The sequence below is a fragment of the Equus przewalskii genome, chromosome 17, assembly GCF_037783145.1.
Source record: "Equus przewalskii isolate Varuska chromosome 17, EquPr2, whole genome shotgun sequence".
Lineage (NCBI taxonomy): Eukaryota > Metazoa > Chordata > Mammalia > Perissodactyla > Equidae > Equus > Equus przewalskii.
Genome location: NC_091847.1, coordinates 76124363 through 76145765, shown reverse-complemented (window position 1 = coordinate 76145765; position 21403 = coordinate 76124363). Strand labels below are relative to the sequence as shown.

The 21403-nt window shown below is 50.3% G+C and overlaps 1 protein-coding gene across 1 annotated transcript; it reads right to left on the bottom strand.

Annotated features, from left to right (window-relative positions):
• Positions 1–11589: 11589 nt before the first annotated feature.
• On the bottom strand, positions 11590–16192 carry FZD7 (frizzled class receptor 7). The gene has a single exon (XM_008544156.2). It carries the CDS (start codon positions 15397–15399, stop codon positions 13675–13677), a length of 1725 nt encoding a protein of 574 aa, XP_008542378.2. The 5' UTR covers positions 15400–16192; the 3' UTR covers positions 11590–13674.
• Between the last annotated feature and the right edge of the window lie 5211 nt (positions 16193–21403).

The following is a 21403-nucleotide window of genomic DNA, read 5'->3' as shown; positions in this document are numbered from 1 at the left end:
ACTCCATTGCTTTTCTTTGCTTTCAGTGTGGCCAAAGAATTGGTGAAAAATCCTAAATATTCTACGTGTACCTTCTATCTCAGGAGTTCCTCATCTAGGTTCAGTGGGTTTGGGGAGGAAGGAGGAAATTGTCTGCAATCTTGGGCATGTATGATCACACTTGAATTTTTCTGGGGACAGAGCCCACGGTTTCCATCAGATTTTCAAAAGGATCTATGATTCCTTGAGAAGAACCTCTGGGTTCTTGGTTTTGTTCTCTGGCTCTGGTGGGGTCTTGGATCCAGTCTACAGCAAAACTAGTACTTGGGATCCCAACTATAGTTCAGCTCCAACCTAGTGATGGGGTCCTGGGGCAGGAGAAATTGAATTTGGCTGACAACCTATAAATCATATTTCTAAGGGTGCCAATACTTTCTCTGGCTCTAAATAATTTCCCGCACACGATCCACTGAATTATTCTCCTATCTGTGTACCCAGCGTTCACTGAGTAGCTCCCTCCCTAGGGCTGCCAGAACAAAGCATCGCAAACTGGGTGGCTGAAAGCCACAGAAATTATTCTCCTGCAGTTCTGGAGGCCAGGCGTCTGAAATAAAGTTTCAACAAGACCACACTGTCTCTGAAATCTCCAGAGGAGGAAACTTCCTGCCTCCTGCAGCTTCTGGAGCCGCCCACAATCCCTGACTTTCTTGCCTTGTAGACACATCACCCCACTCTCTGCCTCTGCCATCACACGGCGTTCTCCCTGTGTGGACAACTGTGATATTGGTTAAGGGCCCGCTCTACTCCAGTGTGACCTCATCTTAATTTAACTACCTACATCTGCAAGGACCCTGTTTCCCAATAAGGTCACATTCAGATGTCCCAGGAAGGACATGAATGTGGGGGGACTATCCAACCAGTACACTGAGCGTCTCTATGTACTGAATACTCCGCTGAGCGCCAGAGATTAAATATGAGACAGACCGCTGCTCTCCAGGCACTCACAATACTTAATGATCTCCTTTGATTTTTTTTAGTCCAGTAGCACTCCTTCTTCTTGGGATTTCTTCAGTTGTCCTGGGGTGATATAGGAGGGTCCCAAGGTGACGATCTAGGCCTCACTCTGATTTTCTTCTGGATCTATACTCCTGTCCATTTTTGCAGGGAGTGAGAGAGCTGGAGCGCATCCACTAAGGGGCTTGATTAGCTTTCAGTGGTCAGCACAGCTACAAATTCTCCCTTTCACCAAAAAATGAACTCGTTTGATACATGAGTACGTGGGGCAAGTGTAAAGAGAGCAACATTACCAGATATTCTCCACAGAGCAAGGATGGCGGGAGACGGCGGTGGAGAGCTAGGCAGAGAGCGTGGAAGGCCTCGTATGCTGTGCTTAAGGCTTTAAACAAGGAAGAGACAGTCATAGCTGCACAGGGTGAGGATGAATTGGAGAGGGACCAAAATGGAGGCAGGTAGGCCAGTTAGGGGACCATTATAGTGATCTAAGCAAGAGATGGTGTCCATGGGGAGGAACCAAATCCAAGCTGGTTGGCTGATTGGAGGGGTTAAGGGAGAGGACAGAGCCCAGGATAAATTGCAGTTGCTGACAGAGTAAAATATATAGCACCAGCTGTTGGATCTCAAACCGTTGACCTTGTCCTGGCCGTCTACAGTGCCTCTTAAACACCAAGAGCCTGCAGGACTGCAGGGGAAGGCAGCAGAGCACACCCATTCCTGACAACCATAAAGAGGCAATATTTCCCTTGTAACCGCGCCCCTTCTCTGAGGCAAGTCCCTAGAGGGAGCTACAAGGACTGGCTCTCTGATAGAGAGACGCCTACTTTGCCTTATTCTTCCAACAGTGCTGATGGATGGGCTTTTAAATGTCCACACTCACTTACCCAGGATGCCCCTGGAAAGGAAAAGGGTTGTCTCAGGCTGTGGGTGGGGTGGGGTTGGCTGTGAGACATTCTTGTGTCCCTTGACCATCTTAGCACCATGCACTCAACAACTGAGTTGAAGTGATTTCCCCAAACTGGAATAACAGTCATGATTTTTTTCTTTCTTGGAGGAAGCCATTAACTCATCTTTTCCAAACAACTCCCAAACTCCTTAGGGAACCCAGCGTTATCTCTCAAATCCCTCATCTTCAGAGGGAGTTTGGAGACCGGACACAGGGTGAACACTTGAGGAGCACATGCAGTGAGTCATCTGGACTCGGGTCCAGATGGAGCGACCTTCCAAAGTGACCTTCTGGAGTCTCTTTGCCCTGGAGGCTTATCAGGCTCCCCTGCAACCCCTTTCGTGTAAAAACACAATAAGATGAGCTAAATCCAAACCCACTTTGGCTCCACCAGTCTATCAGCTCCCCCACTGGTGACCGTGGTCCTCCTGGGACACCACGTCCTGTGAGGTGAAGTCATTAAACGTAGGTCACGCAAGAGCAGGGTCTAATTCCCTGCTAATAAGTAACACATGACTTGGAATAAATGTATTTCACAGTTTCAAGAAAAGCTGATCACAGTTTTAGTGATATTTCAACAGTCAATTCTATGGATACTAACAAGTCAGTAGTCAGAGTTGGAAAACAAAGCAGGAGGAGGGAAGTGGCACAGTGTGGGAATCAAGGGGTCTTGGTGTCTCAGCTTTCCTCATCTTTAAAATGGGGACAGTAGTATCTATCTCAGACAGCTGTTGAGAGAATCAAACGAGGTAAGGTGTGTGGAGTACTTGGCACACTCTGCACATGTGCCTGGTACATCAAACCTCTCAATTAATGTTACCAGTTATTATAACTCTGGGTCCAGGGAATGAGAGGAATGACGGCAAGTCAATTAATAGTTGTCAAAGGAATGATTGAATCAAGGTGTCAGGGGCTCAGAAGCAGAGCTGTGTTCAGAACTCTCTCTTCTCTCTCTCTCCCCTTTCTTCTCCCTTTGATCCTTTTTTTTTTTTTTTTAAACGCATTCCATCTCCGTGTTTCCTTTTCCTCGGTTCAGAGTGACAGGTAAGAAAGATCTCTAGGTTAAAAGAAGTGTCCCCGAGGAAAATGAGGCTAGCTCCACTCTAATTTTTCTTGAAGGCTGGTCCTATGCAAAAGGCTAACCGTGGGTTAAACTCTTTCAGTTTAAAAATCAAATGTCCAGGATTAAGAGACACAGTAATGTTTATTCTTGCACATGCAGTAACTGTTTTGGAGGTGGAACCTGTTGAGTCTTTCTGTACATAAGCAGAGTCCAAACTTTGTGTTCTGACAGGAAGAAAATTGTGTTTTATAACTTAAAAATAAGAAAAGGCCATTCAGGTAGCATTCTGGGTGGACAGTAGAGATCGCATTTAGATTTTTTTCAGTGGCCACTTTAACTGCTCAGACAGATTTGAGCAATCCTGAGAGACAAGCACAGAGCAGTTATAAATATACAATAGTGGCGGTGTGCACTGAAAGGGGACTTAGTAATCTGGAGTAAACATTTTGTACAACCTGTAGACCAAAAACCACTAGGTGAATGGAGGCATTGTACGTCGCCTTCCTCTCATCAGAGATGAACTAACTGAATTTCCTTGCTGTTTCACTTAACTCTCACAGTGAAATAGATTCCCACCTTGAGTGAAACAGGAATCCACTTTTGTAGAGGGAGCTCCCCCGGTGGACCCCGTGGACCAGAATGGAGAATTTGAAAGTTTACTCTGTAGCCTTCTTTGTTGTCAGCCACTTGTGCTAACAGTAAAATGAAACTTTTGTGTGCTGTGAGAGGATGGTTGGGTTTGAAACATTTGTTCTCATTTTCTGGGGCTCACTCCATTTCTAAGTTTACCAAGCCATTTGGCTTTTGAAGAATGCTGCAAGAAGCACCAGCAGATACATGCTATGCTGGAAGCTGGAAGTACTGGAGAGGAATTAATATGGCATTGACTTTTTCCTATAAAAGCATGTTATTTACAAATTTAATTCCTTGGAAATGCTAAGTGCAAATGGTGGTGAAAATGCAATGAATCATCCTGAGAATGGACTCTTCTCTGCTAAAAACTGAACAGTCTCCTTTCAGGCTGGCATGTGTCTTTATGCAAGGGTGTCAGATGACATCCGTGTCAACCCTGAAGGAATGAGACCCAGAAGTGAACAGCGAGAAATGCAGCTCTGAGTACGGTGTTTCAGTGTTAACCATGAGGACGGAGGAGAGAGACAAAGGCAGAGAGAGAGGTGCTCATAAGACAGAGTCTTTAATAAGAGATTAAATAAAAAAGGTCTTAACATTTAGACTCTCCTCCTTAAGGCTGCCTGCCTTTAGATCAAAGCCCAATTTGAACTATCTCACACACCCAAGACCCCTTTCATTTAAAATAGTCTGCACACACACATGCATACATACCCCCTGCACACACATATACACACGTATGTGTGCACACTACCAGCCTTTTGTCTCTTTTATGCATGACTTGACTTTCTGTGAGAATCGATAATTTCTAAGCAACCTAAAGCTCACCTAGGCCCATAAACTAAAGAATTGGCTCTAGATCCCCAGCCCAGATAACTAACATTAGGCTTTAGCGAGCAGATTAGCAGATGGTTGTACTGGGTAAAACCTTTTGAGTTTCTTATTTACCATTTTCTGCTGTGAAGTCCCCCATGACTGGACCCTTCGTCCTGTCGGAGATCCAGCTATCCTGCTGGCAAATGTTGTCAGCCTGTGGAAATGTGGAAGGGCGGTGCCATGGCTCAAAGTGCAAGGCGCTGTTCCCCCTGAAATTCACATCAGCAGAGAGGCAACACCCCACCTCTTTCTCTGCAAATGCACTGGATTTGTTGTTGTCGCAACTCATGAAATTATGTCATGCGTGTTTTCTTGTTAAGACACAACAACAACAACAACAGTGTTGCCTTCAGAATTCACACTTCCTGGAGCCAGGGGTGGAAGGCAAGAGGAATTTAACCCTGTTCTCTGGAATTGTTTTCACTCTTTCCCCAAAATCGTTTCCTGTTTGTTAAAGAGCACTCCAGTGGGAAGTAGACCTAAAATATTTCCCTTTCCATGTCCTTACAGCCCAGATCAATTCTCTGTGCCTCAGTTGCTCCTTCTGTAAACTGGGGGTAATGCAAGGGTCTTTTTGCTAGGATGCCTGCACAAGCTCTCTCTTGAGCTCATGTCCAACTCTAATGCCCAGTGCGATTCCAGAATTCCGTATTGAGAACCTGTAAAATGAGAATAGCAATGATTTCCATCTCATAATGTCATATGGATTAAATGAGTTACTGTAAGTGCTTCACACAGCAGTGTGTAGTGAGCACTTACACTATACACGCGCGCGGTAAGCACTTATTAAAGGACAGCTACCATGTTATCATTTCATTAGGATGATAGTGATAGGACGTATGTGATAATGCTGGGACGGGTCTTGCGATTCTCCCAATAGGCTTTAGGGAGGCAGCTGCCGCAGTGCCAGGGTTTGCTTTCCTCATGAGCTGGTTTGCTGACTCCTGCCCGGCCAGGAGCCCAGCAGTGTGGCTTCCCACTGTCCCTGTCCAGCCCTCAGGCTGGGATGGGCAGCGTGGAAGCCAACCGAGAGGAGGCCTCTGGAGGGGCGGGGACGCACTTCCTTGGGCTTATTCTGCTGCCAGGCCCCTGAGCCTCAGCGGGGAGCATCCAGCCTCCAGAATTTAAGCAGCATTTACGAAGCTTCTGTTTCTTGAAAAAAAAAAAGTGCTTCCTGGGACTAGCAGGGAAAACGCCCTCCTCAACTCCATTCTGTCCTAATGTGAATTCTTTTACTCACTTATTCTCCCTTCAATCCTGGGTTCAATTAAAAAGAATAATAGGGGCCAGCCTGGTGGTGAAGCGGTTAAGTGCGCAAGATTCGCTGGTTCGGATCCCGGGTGTGGACATGGTACCATTTGGCAAGTCAGGTGTGGTAGGCGTCCCACATATAAAGCAGAGGAAGATGGGAACGGATGTTAGCTCAGAGCCAGTCTTCCTCATCAAAAAGAGGAGGATTGGCAGCAGATGTCAGCTCAGGGTTAATCTTCCAAAATAATAATAATAATAATAAAAAAAATAGAGAATCGAAGACACTAGGGCCTCAGGCAGTATTTGTAGCCTGGTGGGCAGGGGCATGGGCGATGGCCAATTTTGCTGCTCTGCAGCTCACCTTTCAGAGCCTGAGGGTCCTTATGTGTGAAGTGAGGACTAATGACACCTACCTTGCACTGTTGTTGTGAAGAGCAAATGAGATAATTCATATTAATCATAATAATCTGATGTTTATTGATCACTTATTAGATGCCAACTACTGTGGCTACCAGTGGCTTCATGTGGATTAACTACTACGCTATAGTGTACCCAGAGCTTAGTATATAGTCAGTGCTCAATAAATCTTATCAGTTACTAAGATAATGATCATTATCAACAACGGACGAAGAGCCAATCTTCCCTGCCCTTGGCAGCATGTTTGTAGGATCACGTTCCCTTCACAAGGCTGGTCCAAGTCACCGGTCGCTCTCCCGTCCCTCTTAGGTCTCTCTCCTTCCGGCCACAACATATTTTCAAAGCGCGCTGCTCTGGGGGAAGATGGCCAGATTCAGAGTCTTTGGGAGACCCCCGGGGACCCTTCACTGGAGCCTGACCTGTGCTGACCTGTGACACTCAACAAGCTGCTTTGAGCCTCACTGATTTCCATCTTCAGAATGTGATCAAGGTAGCGCTACCTTGGTACTTTAGGACCATGGGGAAGACACAAAGGATGGTGGTTCTGGTCCACTCCCCACTCAAGCAGCTGGTCTGGGAAATTAATGAGGTGAGGAGTGAGTGCTTAACTCTGGCTAAGACCCAGGATAACAAGTTCCAGAAGCCAGGGTGCTAAACCCAGGGCCCAGCATGGTACCTGCCATGTCCGAGGTCCTCAAGAAACAATTTGTTGGTGCTGAAGATAATTCATGATTTTAGCTTGAGGACTTGTTCTTTACATCTGATACAAAAAGCGCCTCAGGGACCAGCTGCCACCCATCTCTCCTTCCAGCTATCCCAGATCCGGAAACTGGAACTAAACGCTACAAGCCGTTTGCTTTCCTTTAGAAATTAAAAGATCTAGCTGGTGCTGTGTTATGCTGCCCATCTTTCATTGTCAGTCCTGTATTTCCTGTTCCCTGTCCTGCCATGCCCTCCCCAAGATGCTTTTCCCTTCGATTGAATAGTTCTCTAGAATCTGCAAGGCTGAGCAGAAGTCTGGGGACCACATTTTCTAGGGTGAGTAGAACTAGGTTGTTGTCTTACCTGGATCATCCGAACAGCTTGTTTTCGTTCATGGACAGCCCGGAACTTTATCTCCTCCCTCCCTGCCCACTTTGTGTCTGCCTCCTAAATGCTTTTTCTTGCTCCTGCTGTGCCCATCTCTCGGAGATCACCTCTTAAACTCTAAGCTGAATCTGATGCCACGGCCAAGCCACACACAGAGATTGGCAGGCGTGGAGCATTAAAGGAAGCCAAATAACAAAAGAGGTGGGCTTGAGCTCCCTGAAAGGTCTCCACAAAGTGAAGTAGACCCCAGCTCAAGCACGCCGAACCCCTCACAACAGCGTCAACTTTATTTTGTTAGTTTGAAGTCTTCTGAAAGAGGCTTTAGGGACAACGACCTAGAGGAGCATTTAAGTTTTTGCCTGGGTATAACTGATCAGAACCCGAAGCCTCTGTCCTGTTATATCAGCCACGTAAGATGTTGATCCGGCTGTGAAATGCCGAGCAATGGGAATGCTAAGCTAACGAGACTGCAGCCAGCCCGGCTGTGATATAGACACGGTCTTCGGGAGAAACCAAGAAGATCCCACGCAATAGAACCCCTTAGCTATTGAGGAAGGTGAGCTGAAGATGGGGGGGATGCAATTGCTAATGAAGAGGAATGAGGGGCCGGCCTGTGGCTGAGTGGTTAAGTTCATGCACTCGGCTTTAGTGGCCCAGGGTTCCGCCTGTTCAGCTCCCGGGCGCAGACCTAGCTCCACTCAGTCAGGCCACGCTGAGGCAGCGTTCCACACAGCACAACCAGAAGGACCTACAACTGGAATATACTACTGTGTACAGTGAGGGGAAAGGGGGGCGGGGCTTTGGGGAGAAGAAGAAGAAAGGAAAAAAAGAAGATTGGCAACGGATGTTAGCTCAGGTGCCAGCCTTAAAAAAAAAAAAAGGAGTGAGGAGCAGCCAGTTACTGTAGCAGAGTAATGATTTTACTTTTTGAATTGGGCTTGCAAAGGACCACGTGAAACTCATTTTCTTTCACTGACTACATACTGGCTTGCTTGGCTGAGAAGTGGGACACACTGGCCTATAGGAGTGAAAAACAACCAGTCAGGGATTTCAAAACAGCCGTGGGTGATCTGCAAACGGACGGGCCAGTTGTACTTCACACTGGCTGCCTTGAATTGCAGGATGCTGGAGGAAGGCCTTCGTGTCAGGTGCCACCTTCAGCAGATGGGGCAAGCAAGGCCCTCGGAGGTGAGGGAACCAATCTAAGAGCACACGAATTGCGGAGGATCACATAATCTGCAGTCTTGAGAAATGCATTCTTGCTGGATGCCCCCCTCCACCATTCGAAGGGCCAGGCCCACCACTGAACCTCCCAGCGCTTCCCCTGAGAGGCTGGTGGTGTATTACAGAAAGAGCCCTGAGCTGGAATCTGGGGGCGTGAGGTGGGTTCCTTCCTCTTCCTGTGTCACTTCACCTCACAGAGCCTCTCACCTTCTCCATCTTTAAAATGGGAATTATTCCACATTACAGGGCTCTGATGATAATTGTGAGGATAAAGTCAAATAATGAATGTGAAAGCAGCTCTTAAAACACTAAATGCCACCAAATGTCAAGTGATAGTATTCCAAATAGCACTGTGCCACTTGCCAAGTTCTGTCTAGAAACACAATTAGCTGCTCATTCCTCCTTGGGGATGCACTCCTCACCCCGAACTATGCTCCCAGCCATTTCAGGTGGACTGTGTGCTCCCTACCTTCATCTGTAACCCCTATAGTCCCCGTCACGATACCTTCTATGCGGTGGCTACTGATCAGTCCTTCTTGAACTGGATCACTTACAATAAACTACCATCATCTTCGTCAAACTTCCTTTTTTCCACCGTGTACTAACTGAGAAAATTCCAAGTGACTGAACTTTTTGTTTTACAACCAAGGAGAATAAGAGGCACAATCTCTGTTTACCAGAAACCTGACATTTTAACGGTACCCTTTTACTAGCTCAGTTTTGTTTGAAATGTGAGGAATACGGATTCAGACAGAAGAAATGTTACAAACTGGAAAGTAAGAGTTGAAGAACCAAGTTTTACAAAATCAGTTTAATGGTACTAAGGGTGAAATAAGAGAAAAAGGGAACAGATCTATGAATTGTTAAGTCCACATTGGACTGCTTTTGGTCCCTTCTAGGATTTCCTGGAGCCCTGTAGACTGTTACTCACCGTCCACATATGCATATATAAAAATATACCATCTATAAATAGCCACCTGCCTCTTGAGTGAAATTAAAGATGAGAGAGTTAGAAGAGAATTTCCCAGTATAATTACAGGGCTCAAACCTACAGCTGTTACAACTCTATAGTTCTTCTCAGAGAATTTTAATATCACTATTTTCTATGAGGCACATTTAAAAAAATTCTATTTTTTCTTTAATGGTAAAATGTTATCAACGGGACATTTATTTCTTGGCAAGATTTCTTACATACCTACTTAAAAAGATTAGGTGTTGTGTGGGGTCATTGTGTAGACTAATTTTGTTTTATAAACTGCAGAAAATTTTCACAAGTGTTTCTGCTCCTTATCTAGGGATTAACACCAAACTCCTGCCAATGTTTTTCTTAAAACTCTACACATGCCCTTTTACAAACATTCTCCCTCACATATTCTTCTAAGATGCACCTCCTTAAAAATCCCTGAGATTCTGAAATTCTTAGGTAAGAATCGACTGCGTAAGGAAGGACACACCACAATGTGAAAGGGATTAAACGGAACACTTTTATCTTTGCTTACAAAAAAAGCAGGTAGTAATTTATTCATACACAGTCTTTGTTCCCTCACTAAAGACCCAACGCTCTTCAATCTTTGAGAACCCTGAAGGACAGGCCTCGCTGACAAGAGGAAGGGGACACATTTATAGGAGCAGACACATAGCTCTCCCACAGAAGGGTCTAAGTGCCTTTAGCAGTTAATTTGTGAGCAAAAAACCCCGTTGGGAGCCTTCCATCTACTCTGAAAGCAAACATTCTCAACAGGCGGTATTAAGAGTGGTGTTAAGAGAGGCATGCTTTAACCTAAAAGGTGTCATTTTATGAGCAAAAACTGGATAAACCTTAAGAGACTTGCAGTTGCTTTTTTTCCTTCCTTGACGCCCAAACCTTCACAGGTCGAGATGACCGCACACTCAGCGATGTTCAAAACCCAGGAGCATCCTAAAGCTGCTTTGCACAGCTTTGCACTGTGGTGGCTTCCTCCTCCTGGGGAGGACTGTCTGTCACTGGTTTTCATTCCGGGTGTCTGTCAAATACACCAGCCACGAGTGTGAGCCTGTTACTTAAAACAAAAACCGAACTGTTTCGGTTGAGCTTTGTAAGTACAGAAACTCAGAGCCAAAGCAGGGCAGGAGAAACAGCATCTAGTCTGCTCTTGGGCCTCGACCAGCCGCTTGAGAACGGGCCCTCTACTATGAAACACCGGGAAACAGGCCCCCGAATTCAAGAGGAGAGGCGAGTAAAAAAGAAAAGCTGGGGAAGCTTGGAATTGGAGTATTTAGAATGCCTTTATCACTTCCCTGAGGGGCGCTTTAATATCCAAGTGCCTGGATAGGAAGGCTTCTCAGTCTAATCTGATTCCAAAGTTAGCCTCTCCCACCAGAGGAAAGAAGAGCTCCGGCGGCTTCTGAGGCCGTCCTCGGGTCAGGCGTGCAGGCCATTCCTGCCGGAGCTGCCGAGTCACTGCCACCTCTGCCACCTCGGGAATCACTTGACCTCTGGTTCAATTGACCCACAAGGCGGAGTGAAGCCCACAGCTGAGGCAGCTCCATATGCAAGGCCTCTGCTACCAACTGGAATCATCTACTGACTCTCCCAGCCACCTGAACCCAAAGGATTTATGTATTAACGATGTAGATAAAAGGGCATTAGAATTCAAAAACACCAATCAGTTCAAAAAATTCACTGAATTCTTCCCAAGGAAAACATCACCAGAAAAGCAGACCAAAAATATCTTCTAGTCATCTTTCAAATATGGACTTCATCTCTGAAGGGTAGTAAAAACACGGATCAGATAGCGCCTCTCTAAAAGAGATGCTTATTCTGTACCTTCAGTAAGTTATCCAAAGCGGATGGTCAAAGGCTTAACAGTGCGTGTGGTGGGGTGGCGTGGAGGGACGCAGGAAGCAGCAACAACAGAAAACAAATTAAAGGACAGTTAAGGCATTCATTACACTCTATTTGAAAAGAGAAGGGAGAAAAAGACCTCCATCATGTCTAACATCTTCCTCTGTGAGGCACACATCGAATGGGGTCCCTCTGTACCTTCTTCTTTCCATAACACAAAGTTCTGCTCTTTGGCTTAATGACATATAAGGACCATAAACTAAATAAACATTCACGTTGTATTTAAAAAAAAATTTATTTGTGATCTGTACATGTGATAAAGTGGGGCTTCCTTGTAGACTTTAAAAGGCAAAACAAAACAAAAATCCAAAGTAAAAATGTATAAATACAATATATATTTTCTTACAAAAAAAAAGGAGATTTACAAAATATACATACTGCACTTGTCTCTATCTTACAAATTTCACATGCAAGAGATACAACACAAAAGTTGCCAAAAACTGTGTAGTGGGAGTTTAGAAAATCTGACAAATGAGACAGTTTGGGAGGTTTAAGAAACACAAGGTCAATGTTTTAATTTAAAAAGCAGCTCCACTCAACTGAACATTACAGGTACAAAGTAACTTGTACTCCTGACAGTACCCTCTCTGATTCAACAACTGTTTTGAGAAATAGGATAGTGTTGCAAGATTGGAGGCTGGTGTCAAAGGTGGAGGAAGGTTAGCTCCCACGATTCTCTGCTCAGCTTTAGACCACTATGCAAAAGAATCAGAGTTCTGTTACTGGGAAAAAAGGACACGATTTAAGATTAAAAAATTTAAGTCATCAAGTGCGTTTCAAAGAACTGCAGGGTTACTTTGAAGTGCGCCTTCTTTCAATGACTCTCCTTAAAACGGGGCCTGTGCTTTAAACCAGCGTCCTCACTGGCCATCTTTCTGCAGGTCACCTCCCCACCCAGCCACACAAAGACAGGGGCAGCACACGCGTGACGTTTTATCAACGATTTATAGAACTAAGAAAACAGGACAAAATGCTTCTTTACTTTTTTGAAAATTTAGCTTTTCTTTATTAAGAAGTTCAAGGCATTATGCTTTTCCTTTATCTTGAAGGATTCAAATTAGACAAAAAAAAAAAAAATAGAAGGAAAACCTAAATACAGGTTTATAGGAAGAAAAAAAATGAAGGGAAAGATTTCCCTGGACATTTTAACAGAGCCTGTTGTGTTCTGAGGTCATGTGTTCCGAATTAAATTTATTTAAAACAAACACAACAAACCTCTTGCATTTCCTTCAGCCAAGTCAGAACCTCTGACAAAAGGGGTACGGAAGCACACTGCCCTTCACGTTTCCTTAAAAAGGAATGTTTATCTCAACCAAATTGACATCCAAAGGGAAACCTGGGATGTGCGCCCTCCGCCTCTAACAGTTGCTGTCTTCAGTTCTGCCTTTCCACAGCGAGACACTTGTTTCCTCTTTTGTCTCTTACAACAAAGACAAGGGGAAAAATGCATTCCTGTTGTGAAAAGCAACAAGTCACTTCTTTTCAGGGTATTAAACCAAATAAAACACCCTTCTTTCTTCCTCCTGCCTTCCCCAGAAAAATTTTTTTAAAAAGCAGAAATACCTACTCCTGGTCTCCTTCGCCTCCCCCGGAAGTGTCGTCTTCATCTCTTTACCCTCTCACATTAGGATTCTAGGAGGCAGGCCTCCCAAGACCTCCAAATGCCTATTTTACAGGACTTGAAAGGAGTGGGGGAGGAAAAACAGGCAGGAGGGGGCCGGGGAGGACAGACTGTAATGTCTGACCCTGGAAATTAACCCATCTGGGCTCCAGTTTGGCCCCAGTGAAAAGAGATTATGGTTTGACCACCGCTTGACAAGGACACCGCAGGGGGTCCTCCCTTCTCCCAACAAAGCGGCCGCCGCAGACAGCGCTGTACCTTTCACCCCGGCCTCACAGGAGCGAGGACAGGCCACTTGTCTTGCAGCAGGGGAATCGCTCGCAGTCCCAGTCCAGCCCCGGAGCCGGGAAGAACTCCGGGCAATGCCTGCCGGTCTCACGCTTCTCGACAGGCCCCGGTCGGCCGTACCGTGCATGATTTTCACATCATCGCTACCAGGACCATCTTCGTTATCCTGCAAGTCTTTGCCAGAAGTCTCTTCATCCAAAGCGTCTTTCCACTCAGGCCTCCTTTCCAAACCCACCCCTCGCCCGCAAACCACAGACCTCCTCTCTTCCAGGTCACTTCTCGTTGGAGGGGGAGCAGGGTACAGAAGCGAGCCCCCCACTCGGCCATTCTTCCCCGGCGCGCCTCTCCCCCTGCCAGGGGTGGGGGAAGTGGGGTGGGGGAGGGGCCGGGGCTCATACCGCAGTCTCCCCCTTGCTGCTGTGGCTGAGTCTGTGGTAGAAGCGGCGCCACGACTGCAGGGTCTTGCCGGACCAGATCCAGAAGCCGGTGGTGATGCCCACGATCATGGTCATCAAGTACTTGATCATGAAGACGGTGAAGTCGGGGCTCATGGGCGGAAAGTGGCCGGGCGGGCAGGGCACCGCGTAGCTCTTGCACGTCTGCAGGAGCCAGGTGCGCTCCCAGTGTTCGCGGAAGGCCTGCTCGTAGAAGTAGCAGGCCAGGACGATGGTGGCCGGCACGGTGTAGAGCACGCTGAAGACGCCGATGCGCACCATGAGCTTCTCCAGCTTCTCGGTCTTGGTGCCGTCGTGCTTCATGATGGTGCGGATGCGGAAGAGCGACACAAAGCCGGCCAGCAGGAAGGACGTGCCGATGAAGAGGTAGACGAACAGAGGCGCCAGCACGAAGCCCCGCAGCGCGTCCACGCTGGACAGGCCCACGTAGCACACCCCGCTGAGCAGGTCCCCGTCCACCTGGCCCATGGCCAGGATGGTGATGGTCTTGATGGCGGGCACCGCCCACGCGGCCAGGTGGAAGTACTGCGAGTTGGCTTCGATGGCCTCGTGGCCCCACTTCATGCCGGCCGCCAGGAACCAAGTGAGCGACAGGATGACCCACCAGATGGAACTGGCCATGCCGAAGAAGTAGAGCACCATGAAGAGGATGGTGCAGCCCTCCTTCTTGGTGCCCTGCGCCACCGTGCGGTAGCCGTCGTCCGAGAAGCGCTCCACGCACACGGCGCGGTCCTCCAGCAGGAAGCCGGCCACGTGCGCCACGGCCACCATGAAGTAGCAGCCCGACAGGAAGATGATGGGCCGCTCGGGGTAGCTGAAGCGCCGCATGTCCACCAGGTAGGTGAGCACGGTGAAGAGGGTCGAGGCGCAGCACAGCACCGACCACACGCCCACCCAGAGGCGGGCGAAGCGCCTCTCCTCCTCCTTGAAGTACATGAGGCCGTTGGCGCGGCCCGGCTCGCACGGGGCGCCGCAGTCGCGCTCGCCCAGGAAGCGGTAGCCCAGGTAGGGGGGCACCTTGAGCTGGTGGGGGCACGAGAAGGGGAAGGCGGGGCGGCCCCTGCCGTCGGGGGCCCCCGGGGGCAGCGCGGTGAAGGGCAGGTCGGGCAGGTAGGGCGCGGTGGGGTAGGCGGTGGGGCCGCCGCCCGCGCCCCCGGAGCCGTCGGACGTGTTCTGGCCCACGCAGATCTCGCCGGCGCCGTGCACCGGGAAGTTCTCGCAGCGCAGCCGCTCGGGCCACTGGAAGCCGAACTTGTTCATGAGCGCCTCGCAGCCCTGGCGGGCCCGCTCGCACAGAGAGCGGCACGGCGGGATGGCCTTATCGAGCACGGTGCACACGGGCGCGTACATGGAGCACAGGAAGAAGCGCAGCTCTGGAGAACACTGCACCTTCACCAGCGGGTAGAACTGGTGCACCTCGAGGCCCGCGTCCTCTTGGTTCGTGTGGCCGAGCAGGTTGGGCAGGATGGTCTGGTTGTAGGCGATGTCCGTGCACAGCGGGATGGAGATGGGCTGGCAGAAGCCGTGGTCCGGCACCGAGATGCCCTTCTCGCCGTGGTACGGCTGCGCCCCGGCGCCCGCGGGCAGCGCGCCCAGCAGCGCCAGCACCAGGGTGCACAGGCCCAGGGACAAGCGCGACGCGGCCGCGCCGGGACCCCGCATCGCCGGCCGCGGGTGCAGCGACGCTCTCAGCCCGAGGAGCGCGGCCAGACAGCCGGGAGAGGCTGGGATCCGGGGAGGCGCCGCCGCGCCCGGCGCATGAGAGTCTCCCCGGCGCCGGGGCCGGGCCGTGGGCGGCGCGGGGCCGAGGGCGCCGCAGCTGGGGTGCCCGCGCCGCGGGGGCGCCGGGCCGTCTCCGCCCAGCACTCGCGCGCCCGCCGGGGGCCCGAACTCGTCTGGCTGGGCCGGGGGCGCCGAGGGGGCTGCCCTCTTCCGCCGCGACCTAACGGTGCGGCTCCGTCTGCGGCGAGGAGCAACAAGCGTCTCCGGTTACCCTTCAAAGTTTGCCCAAGTCTCCCGAGCCGCAGCGCACGGCGCCGCGCGCGCCCCCCGCCCCGAGTCCGCCCCCGGCCGCCGGGGCCCGGCGCCGCCGCCCGGAGCCGAGGACGCCGCCGCGGCGGGGCTGCTCCGCCTCCTCGCCTCGAGGCTCCGCGCGCCGCCGCCGCCTCCTTCGCCTCCCTCTCCACTCCGCTCCTTCTTCAGCCCCGCGAGCCCGGCCCAAGTTCCAGCCCAACGGCTGGTGCTCGCTCGGAGTCCGATCGGCGCCTTGGAGCCAAGAGCTCAGCGAGTTCTCTCTGGAAATCCAGCCGCACCGCGTCCTAAGCCGCGAGGGCCCGCGCCGCGGCCTGGGCCGGGCCTCTCAGCCGCGCGCAGCCCCGGCCCGCGGGTCCCGGCCCCGCCGCCGCCGCCAGCCGAGGAGCACAGAGTAACGCCGCCGAGCCGCGCCGCTCGCCAGATGAAGCGCCGGGCGCGGAGGTTCCGGCCGCCCCGCCCCCTCCCCACCCCACTCGCGGCCGCCCCGGGGGCGGGCCCTCGGCGCCACGGCGGCCCAATGGCGGCCTGTGTTTTCCGAGCGGCCGCCTCCGGATTGGGCGGGAGTCGGAAGGGGCGGGCTCGGGGCCCGGGGAGGCGGGGCCTGCGGCGCTCTGGGCGGATTCCTGAGGGGAGGGGCTGGGGGCTGGGAGGGAAAAGTTGAGAAAACTTTTACCCTGAGCGGGCTGCGGGGTGGGGAGTGGGGGGAAGCGCCCCAGAAAGGGGGTCTGCCTCAGAGACGTGCTCCTCTTCCGGTACCCGAGCGACACTTTCCTGGCGGGAGGGCTCCTGCGCCAGGGAGCCGAGGGGGGCGCAGCGCCGCGGCCGCGGAGGCGCGACCCCGAGGCACGTGGCCCGCCGGCCCGGGAACGCCGGGCGCTCAGCGCGGGCTCGGTACCGGCCGGGAGGGGTGCGCCTGGCGGATCGCCCTCCTCTCCCCAGACCCAAGGCGACCACGTGAGGCCACGACCCCCGTCCCGCCGGTAGAGGAGGCACAGACTCCGGGAGGGGAGGGGGACCCCGGCTCGGGCCACCCGCCCGCGCCCTCGGCCCGCGGCCTCGCGGTCTGCTGCGGCTTTAGTGAAGCTGCAGGAAAACCAAGACGCTGCTGGGGGAAGCTTGTAAAAGCAACCCGAGACCCCGTGCCCGGAATGCGGCGCGGTTCGGGGCGCGTCGTCGGGGGCCGTGTGCTCCTGGTTCCGCGGCGGGTGGCGTGGGAGCCCGAGGGCACTGCAGAAGCCACGGTGCGATCCTCTACCTGGAACCTGCGTAGGAAAGTTTGAATGCGTATTGCAAACCTGAGCATTTGCTAATTAAAGAGTTTTCAAAACACAAAGAGGTTATCCTGGTTCTCGGGGAGCGTCTTCTGATTGGCGAGCGTTCTTTTGTTCGGGGTCCGATCTTCGTCCTGCTCGGGGCGCTGGGCGCGCGAGGTCCAAGTTACCGCGGCCTCTCCCCTCCCTGGGCGCCGAGGAGTGTCCTGAATCCCCGTGCAGGAAGGGGACAGTGGAGAAGGGAGAAACGTCTCTCGCACACACGCACAGAGCAATCCTTTGCTTTAAAAAACGTTACTCTTGGCCGAGCCCTTGCCGGCGCTGGAGCCCTGACGGATTTCTGATCAGGTTGCGTGTTTGCAGAAGTTGCTGCTTCTGCTGCCCTGGTGAGCCTCTTCTCCAGCAAGAAAACACTGATTCTGAAATCTAAGGCAATTGATTGGGCTCTCTTCCATGGGAGGCTTCGGCTTCCTCTATTTTTCTTTTATTTATTTCCTATTACTCGAGTTTCCCAGGCATCTTTCCTTCCTCTTCGCAGTACTTTGTCTTCCCCTCTCCTGTTAATGGGTCTGGAGGGCTGACTCATTTGGGCCAAGGTAGGGTGTCAGACTGCTCGCATTCTCCATCCGGCCCTCAGCAGGAATCCCCATCGTTTCCCTCCACACCATGTCTCCCCCTCACACCTGGAACCATATTTTTTTTTTTTAGGGTCTCTGCCCCAAGATAGTAAGAAGGATCAATGGTATTTGCTTTAGAAGTGTGTCACTCCTTCCTCGTATTTTTTAAAGGGCTCCTCTTTCTCTTTCTAAATTATTATTCCTATTACCTAACACTGGAGAGCACTGATAGCGCTTTGAAAGATGCTGCTTAAAGACAATGCTGCTGCTTTGCTTTGTCATTTAAAGCGTCTGTGGTGGGGGGTTGGAAATCCTTTTTTCTTTCTGTGAGCTTCAGGATATCCTCCTTTTCTAAGTCAAATTTTCATGCTGCTTCATCAGGCCACTGATCTAAGTCATCCTTGCTTATTGAGGAAGAAATAGCAAGCACTGTCATCAAATAAAATGAAAACCAACAGGATGAAATGCTGTGTCTCAAATGCAATGAAAACCAGTTCAGTTGCTGAGCTTCTCTACTCCTCATCTTATAGCTCCAGACAGCTCCCTGATGTTAGGTAATAGGGATAATTATTTAGAAAGAAAAAAAGCCCGTAAAAAGATACAAGGGACGAGTGAAATATTTTTAAAACGGTCTAGGCATAAGATGCAGACAACCCATCCCAGATGGAAAGAATCACAGACGGGAGTCCTCTTGCTCTGTCCCAGGCAGACAAGTACAAAATACAGAGAAGCAAGGACCAATGTTTTGATGAGTATTTTGTTTTTTAAGATGATTTTTAAAAAGCCCACTCCAAAGTGATTCTGAAAAATAAGAATTTGCTGTTTGTGAGAGGGTGTGGTAGCTTTCCATGCCTGGTCTGATGTAGAATGCTGTGATTTCAGTGAGCTAAGTAATAAAAGGGAATAGATCAGAGAAGTAAGTTCACAATGTTGGGGGCCAAATAGTCTGTTTTAGGCTCTATGATAAATGTAGTAACATTGGTTCACATTCTGTGCAGGATGAATTTAATTTTCTTTTCCAAGCAACATCTTCCACACCCAACTCCCAAAGCCACTAACTGGTATCTTCTGTGGAGAGCTAAGGGTGAAAAATTTTGTCACTGTCTGCTGCAAATCTTCCAATCGTCTCTGCCCTCTAAAACAACAAAGGCTTTTATTTCTTTGCATGTAGTCATATGGCCCCACAGAGAAGTGATGCTATTCATTGGCTCCTGTTATTGAAATGCTACCTATTTTGGCCAAGTCCCAGGTTAATCTAGTTGCGTTACATTCTGATGTCAGGCCAGATTTGAACATGGCCACCTTCGTGGTGCCGCAATCCCGTGGTTGTAGTGAAACTCCAGCTGCAGGAATTACTCATGCAAGACCAGAAAGGGCAGTTTTAGCATATACTTCTCTTTCTGACCTCTCTTTTACCAGACCGTTTGTGACTATAACATTAAGCACTTGGAATTTCCAGTTGCCAGGTTGCCGTTGACTTCATTTTAGTTTGGGGTGTTGGAGCATTCCCCAGATGGGAACATGTTTATCCCTAAAGCAGACTTTCAAGTGTTAGGAAAGTTAGAAATGTCTACATTGAATGAGAGGAGGGCCATGCTGAAACCCTGTTAGGTGTGCTAGGCCCCACCCTGCAGAGGTGATTTTTAGGATAGATCAGTCACTGAATCGCTTTGACCATTTTCCTTGTGGGTTGAGTGTTGTATTAGTTAACCTATTGTGTCTGGCAGGCCGCAGAGACCTAGGAGGAGAAGCTGCAGGAACAAGACACACAGGGGTAATGAAAGACCCAAAGGACCGTTCTAGAAGAGTGAAGATGGGAGCTAGAGCAGTGGATCCCAAATCTGGCTAGTTATCAGAATCACCTGAGGAATTGAAAAAAAAAAATTTTCCGAGTCCCAGGCCCCACCTCAGACATGTTGAGTCAGAATCTCTGGCATTGGACTTGGGGACTTAATTTTTAAAAGCTCACTGGGTGATTCTTTTGAATTTGTCATGTTTGAGAACTACTGACCCAGACTCCGAATCCAAAGCATTTTGTGTGTCACTGATGCCTTATAGAATGTCTTTTGTCGTCAGTGCCCTAGAGTGGGTTCTGACTCCTGGTGACCCTGTGGGCAGCAGAGCGGAACCCTGCCAGATCTTCTTTTGTGCCATACTCTCCCCTTCCGGTGCTGTGTCGGGCAATGCTTGGCTGCTACTCATAGGGTTTCGCATGAAGTCCTCACTCTACTTGATTACATTTTGAACTGAAGGATGGAATAATGAGAACCATAAGAGAGGATGAAGTGTGTGTGTGTGTGTGTGTGTGTGCGCGCGCATGTGTGTAATTACAGAGAGAATAAGGGAGAGGGAGAGAGGTGATGGGATAAACGTCTGGTTGCAGGCTGTGATGTTGGGTCTGGGACCTTATTTATGGGTCTCAACAAGTTCACAGTGGCTACTCTAAAATGTAACAGCTGCCGCTCCCACAGTTCATTCACAGCTTTTCCTCAGACTGACATTGCCATCCCTGTGCCTTGTACCACGTGACCCCTCACCCCAGACAACTGAGCAGGAAGAGGCAAGCATCTGAGCAAGCCAGGAGGCTGTCTGGATGTTGAGTGGCCACGTGATCAGATCCTGTCATTCAGGGAGTCCGAGTGCAAAATACACTGGCAGAGGCGGAGGGACATTCAGTAAGATGGGAACAAGCGGGAACCAGGAAGCAGGAGAAGCTTGGAGGAAACAAGAGCCACGAGGCTGTGAGCTGAGTAGAGAGAGCAATTACATGGTGGTAGCAGGAGCTGTAGATAGAGAGATGGGAGAGCAGAATCCTTCAGAGTGGAGCTATAGGAGGAAGGATAGAGGGAGGGAGGAAGGAACGGAGGGAGGGAGGAAGGAATGCAGGGAGGAAAGAAGAAAAGGAGAAAGGAAGGAAGGAGAGAAGAAAAACCTGATTCAAAAGGTGATGTAAGAAGACCAGGACACAAGAGGGTTTCCTAGCTCCTTCCCAGGAATCCTACCTGGCCCGTTAATGAAGTCCCCTGACCGCCTGTGTGTTCCTGACAACTGGGGACAACCTCACTAAGCAGAATGCCAGCGCCCGGACAAAGGGGAAAAACACGGGTCTCTTCTGACTTCCTCCTGGGGACAGGCCCATAGCTGTGGAGGGCTGACCTCCGAGGACCAGCACCAGCCCAGGAGAGGCATCCACTCAGAGCTGACTAACAAGGCTCAGTCTCGCGGCCACCTTCCTCTCGCTCAATGGTTTGGATAAGAATTTGAGGAGATACTTCCTAAGACTGCAGCTGACACTGAGTTGACTCCGTTGAGTGACTGAGTGATTGTAAAAGTGTTGCAGTAAAGGCCCAGAAGACCTCTTTCTCCTGAGTTGTGCAATGTAAATGCTGTAGAGCATATTAAGTCCTTAGCATGGCGTGGAAGCTGCTAGTTGTCCACCAATATCTGTTCCTTCCTCCTTCCATAGTAATAGAGTCCCCAGTCTTTAGCTGGACATGTGGCCACTTGGAATAAAGACTCCATGTAAAAACCTCCCTTGCATCCATCCACTAAGCTCTGGCCAGTGGAATGTCAGCAGTCAGGTGCAACAGAAAGGGAGTGGATGTACCATCCTTCCCGCTCCTCATGGCTGGAACTCCAGAGCCTGTTGTGGAACATTCAGGGGGTTAGAAGGAGCCTGGGTCCCTTATGGTCCCTCATGGCACCCCACCAGCCTGGGATGGACTCCCTCTGGATGTCTCACAT